We start from the raw sequence: 5,783 nt of genomic DNA, 5'->3' as shown, positions 1-5,783 counted from the left end.
TTGAACAATCGCATTTTTTTATTTTTGTGAAGTTTCCTTTATGGATGTTTTACTCTATAATTAAGAAATATTCGTTTTGTCGAAACTAGTATAATTCAGCTTAACCAAATATTTTGGAGTCGATGAAAATCTGGAAATTATTGCTAGGGGGGACTTTAGCTGGATAGTTTAAGAATAGATTAGGGTGGATCTGGATAAATTGAAGTTGGTTTTAATCAGAATAGTTTAGCTTTGAATTCAAAAGATGCAAATATTTCATTACTGAAAATTTTATTTAGTTTTTAAGGGGTGCAGAAGAACATCAGTTTCCACAATGTGTTTTACATAGTAAGAAGTTAAATACTTAGAATTGTTGGATCAAGTCAAGCTGAGTGTGCCAATGGCAACAAGTAAAACAGTGCGTGCCAATATTCCCCCTAGTCAAGTATAGTATGCCAATATTCCCCCAAGTAAAACATAGTATGCCAATATTTCATCAAGTAAAGCATAGTATGCCAATAGTTTAGCAAACAAAGCAGCATAACAAAAAAATTAAAAAAGATGAATTTAACATATTTTCCGATTTATGATATGATAATTTAACCTACAAATTTACTACTTTATGTACGTAAAATATATAAACTAGCAGTTGTGTCCCTAGCATCTAGGAGCTCTCTATTCCAAGTAGTAGAAAAGTTACGAAAATTAGCCTAAAACCATTAAAATTTCAAAATAAAAGATCTCACTAATCAATGGACTGTTATGGTTCTTCTTTCAATGAAGCTTCATATTGGTCTTTTAAAATACCATGATTTTGTTACAATAGTTTTTCTTTTTAAAACTTAAATGTAAAGGATATTTTCAGCTCTCTCCTTCTCTCAAATGCCCCAAGAGACATCGAGGGGGGAGGGGGGTGTGGTGGAGCCGCTAGTATATATACATAAATTATTTCAAATTTTAGAAAAAGCATATCTTGACAAGTAAAGCAGAGTATGCCAATATTACGCCAAGTAAAGCAGAGTGTGCCAATATTCCCCCTAGTCAAGTAGAGTATGCCAATATTCCCCCAAGTCAAGTAGCGTGTGCCAAAACAGGCTATTGGCATACTCAGCTTGACTTGATCCGAATTGTTAAACACGTGAAAATAAATATACAAGATTAGATGTGTATAACCCAGATAACTACCTCGCCCAAATGGAGGGGACCTTTTTGATCTGCTATTAACTGATATTCAAAGACCTAATTGAAAGTCGGCACAGTGTCCCCGCCACGTGGTTAGAGTTACATAATAGCTCGTGTCCCCTCTATTCTTTTACTTTAATCACATGTATGATGCAAATATTGAAAGAATGTAATAGTGAGAAATATTTATTAATTTTTTTCAGATATAAAAAATGTAAATGTATAGGTACTAAAAATAATTATTTTATTCTTTCTAAATTATCTTCCTAAATTCCTTTATTAATATTCTTCTTGATTTCTCGTCTGTTTAGTTTGGTGATGCTCTGTTTTCTTTATACCAAAAGAATATTGTTATATCGTGTCCGTCTACCTAAACAGAAGTCATACAAAATTATATTTTTTATAAATATTATTAAAAGTTGTTATATTTCATGGAATGTCTTCTTTATTAAGAATAGTAATTCATCGCATTGTAATATAAACAGCTTTTCATGAATAGTAAAATGAAAAATTTAAATATCAATCTAAAAACTGCTTCTATTTTATTATTCTTGGAAAATTGTCTAAAATACAGTACTTTACATCATTTTTAAGACTTTTCATTCTAGTCTTATTTTTTTGTACAAAGATAAAACTTTTGTCAATAGAATATAAGAACATGTATGACAACATCCTTAAGAAGCAATTTACAGGCTAATCATGGATAGAAAAAGGGTGATATGGGGCAGATGTTCAGTGGTCATAAAAAAGAGAAAGAATGATATTATATGCAACATGACCGACGGACCAAGAAAGTTGTAGAGTGGATGTATTTTGGAAAGTGTCAACTGCACCAAAGAAATCAGCAATTCATCTTAGATTAAAATAGCAGCCGAGAAATACATTACATAAGCATAGCGTTTTAGACTGTCCGAGTGAATTATAGAGTACATTCGATACTAAAGACTGACATTTAAAAAAGATAAACAACTTACCGTTAATTGTTCAGTATGTGTAGCCATGTAAAGCCCTGAGATTCCATAGGCTAACGTTGGTAGTCCAAAATTTAACATTTTTAGCACGTTGTAAAAGTTATCTTCTAAATCCAAATTTTCTACTGGCCTTTTACTAAAAAAATCACTAAAATGAGAATTTAAATAAAGGAATTGTCAAAAAAAAAAAGATTCTATATTATGTTAAATTCCTTTACTTTATAGCTTACAAAGGGGGGGGGCGAAAGTGACACTTTTTGAAACCTAAACTAAAAGTCAAAGGAACTCAATTAAAAAAAGAGTTAAAGGTCTGACATTTTGCATGGCAGTTGCTTTATAGGGATACAATAAGGAACTGTGAAGAAACGGCGTCGCAACCGCCGAGAAAAGGCAAAAAAAATTTTGGCGGTTTTCGGCGGTTGCGCCGCCGTTTCTTCACAGTTCCATATTTTACCCCTATAAAGCAACTGCCATGCAAAATCTTAGACCTGTAACTTTTTTTTAGTTGAGTTCCTTTGTTGACTTTTAGTTTGGGTTTCAAAATCGGTCTGTTCGTCCTTAAAGATCTTGGTAACCCGTTAAGTTTGTTCTTTTTTGGGAATATACCTTCTGGTCCTGTGATAGTCAAGATTTAATTAAAGTACACAAAGTTTTTAAGTAAACATATGAAATGAGATAATAAGCTTTTGAGTGCCTATATAATTTACAGTCCAATGTCCTCTCCCTCCCTCCCTGGCAGCAACTAGTATTAATCAAATGATTTACCTGCAATGGAATTTAATAAATGGGAAAGCTCCTGTGCGTAGAACATGATAGTTAGCTTCATCTACCTAAACCAAATAGAACTTTCAGTTGATATCATACATAATTTAAAATTCGGTTTTCTTCAATTGTTTTTCATAAAATATGATATCATAGTCTTTTACATAACAATATTTTCTTAAAATTGATGATCTTTAAATCAAATAAGACTTTAAAATTAACTGTTTCTAGAGTTTTTTTTTATTCAATGCATTGATAACTAGCCATTTCAGATTTAAATGTTAAATGACAATAACACTGTCAGCAGGGATGATGTTTTAGAAGCTAATAATTTTTAAAAATTCTAAAATACAATTTTCGATATGTATAATTGTAGAATGTATGCTATTTACATCCAGGGATCGAAAGGGATATGCCAATGGCCAATAAATTGATGTACATCCCCAATGATCATACAAAAAATTGCCCCTTCTGTAGATTAAAATTAGTGGTAGAAACGTTTGAACACTTAACTTAATGACTTCGCCAAAGTTAATAAGCAAACGAATAAGATTAGTGTAATAAACAGCTCAATGTTCCCTTTTCTAAAATATTACCTGAAAATTAAAGTGTGATTTAGCAAATAAATCATTTTGAATTTGATATCTCGGTACATACCAAGCTGTCCAATAAGGTAAACCTTAAATTATAATCATAGGGATCTTAAAGGATAAAACAATGGACAATAAATTGATGTACATAGTTAATAACAAATCAGCCATTGTCTTATCCTTTTGATCCTTGGGAAATACTGAATTTCTTTTATGTTATATTTTACTGCCATCATTTACTATGATTTAATATGTTTCGTGGTGTAAGATATAAAATTTAAATTTTTGAGTTATTTACTAAATTTTTTCTCATTTTATAAGTAGTACCTATTAAACCTAAAAATTTAAAATATAAAATAGTAAGGTGTTTTAGTATATGCTTAAGATTTAAGAAATTCTTGCTCTTATTGTTATATGCTTTTCAGGGAACTCTCATATACTTTCTTTGATGGATATATTTGGCTGCTTGGATCTTGCCCAATTAGAAGGGCTCATAGATGGTAGGGACGTTGCTACTAGTATTTTATATAATTCTACTAGTGGTACTGTAGTTTTATTAGTACCTGAATTTCTCAACATTGTAGATAGAACTGTAGAACTTTTGGGTAATCCTTTCTTTTGATAAAACAAACTAAATTAAAATTTATTATAAATATTTTTTAATTTCCTTAAATTTTTATTGTAATTTTAAAAAGATTTTGCTACCTTTTTATTCCTCCAATTAGAATTGTTTGTTTATTTGGTATTTTGGACATTTTCTTGCTGTCAAATATAAATTTCAAAGATTTTTTTTATTTTAAAGAAAATTATATTGTCTGTTTGTTTACATTTTGCACTGACGGAAGAATGCCGCGTTCAGTGTTTAGATCTGAATAAGTACAGGGATAAATATAAATATAAGAAATTAATTAATACATTAATCCAAATTAAATCTCTAATTTTCTACATAATTAAGACGATTCTTTTTCTTGAAATAACAGGGTTAAATATTTATTTTTTTCCTATAATATATTTAAAAATATATAAATCATTAATCTTAAACTAACTACAATTTATACAAGACAATGATCTCAATATTTCCTATTAATAATTCATTAAAAAATCTTCCAAAATATTGTTTAATTTATTATTTATGAAGAAAAATCCACGAAAAACTTAAATCTACAAAACAAATTCCCCCCTGCATATTAGGACCTCGATCTCGAAACTACTTGACACAGTTTTATAAAGTTTTTACCAAAATATTTTTTGCTTTTTATATTTAACAAAATTGTTGATTTTATATACGTGTAAAAATATGAAGCTTTTTTCAAACATGTATATTAAAAAAATAAGCATATAAATATGGACGTTGTAATAATTAAATGAGAACTTTATAAAACTGTGCCTCTTGAAGCTGTATGTATCTAAAATGTCAATAACGTCTGTTCGTCTGCTTGGTGTGTATGTGATTAGAAGCTGAGTAATACTGAATCTACAAGTTAAAATTATAATATTATATTTAGTAGAAAAAAAGTTATAGTCATTAATTTTTTAATATTATCCTGTTGTTTATTCTAAATTTTTTATTTATAAACATTTTAACATAAAATTTAAGATTTACAGCAAAAAAAACATATGTTTGTGAAATACCTACTTTTTATATGAATTTTACTAACAAGAGAAATTATTGATACCTAATAAAATTTTATTTTAAGTTTTCTGTCTGTGAAATAGAAATTTAAAAAACTTATTATCATTTTCATAATTAACACCTTTCCTATATAATATTTTTTGATAATATTTGAACTAAAACATATATTTTTAACCTAGCTATATACCTAATGTTTTTTGGTTGCAGAAAAGTTCAAGGGAAAATTTTTTCAATTTATAAACCTTTTACTTTAAAGATTAATGTCCTTAATGATCAAATTTATACATAGAATAAACCCTTACATCCGAGATATTTATACTTTTTGGAACGGAATAGCCCTCATTTACCCTAATATTAATGATATATGCAGCTAAGCAAATATTTGTGGTTTTTATCTCTCATATTTACTACACACATAGTTACACTTACACATAGTAGATATATTATTACTTGGATGTTGCACCAGATTTTCATGTACTCTGTAAAAGTAATACTCGCAGCTTGCTAAAATAATGATACCCCTTCCCTCCTACTATATGAACGCACTGACTAATGAATGAGTTTCATATTAGCAAGCTAAATTTACGACAAATTTTTCCCTGTCAATATATCCTATATCCATTCTTACACACACTGATAATTATTGCTAGTTTTTGTCTTGTTTAA

The 5,783-nt window shown here is 28.8% G+C and overlaps 1 protein-coding gene across 1 annotated transcript; it reads right to left on the bottom strand.

The window, feature by feature from the left end:
• Nucleotides 1–1,331: 1,331 nt before the first annotated feature.
• Nucleotides 1,332–4,367, bottom strand: LOC145312392 (uncharacterized protein C15orf61 homolog). Its single transcript, XM_080151632.1, has 6 exons — nucleotides 4,190–4,367; nucleotides 4,048–4,115; nucleotides 3,491–3,573; nucleotides 2,898–2,962; nucleotides 2,136–2,268; nucleotides 1,332–1,531 (listed from the first exon to the last, which is right to left on the bottom strand). The coding sequence occupies exons 1-6, from the start codon at nucleotides 4,237–4,239 to the stop codon at nucleotides 1,469–1,471; spliced, it is 462 nt and encodes a 153-aa protein (XP_080007758.1). The 5' UTR covers nucleotides 4,240–4,367; the 3' UTR covers nucleotides 1,332–1,468.
• Nucleotides 4,368–5,783: the final 1,416 nt, after the last annotated feature.

The sequence above is a fragment of the Acartia tonsa genome, chromosome 1, assembly GCF_053477335.1.
Source record: "Acartia tonsa isolate MP-2025a chromosome 1, ASM5347733v1, whole genome shotgun sequence".
Lineage (NCBI taxonomy): Eukaryota > Metazoa > Arthropoda > Copepoda > Calanoida > Acartiidae > Acartia > Acartia tonsa.
The sequence above is the reverse complement of the archived record's forward strand: the minus strand, read 5'-3'. Positions and strand labels throughout refer to the sequence as shown.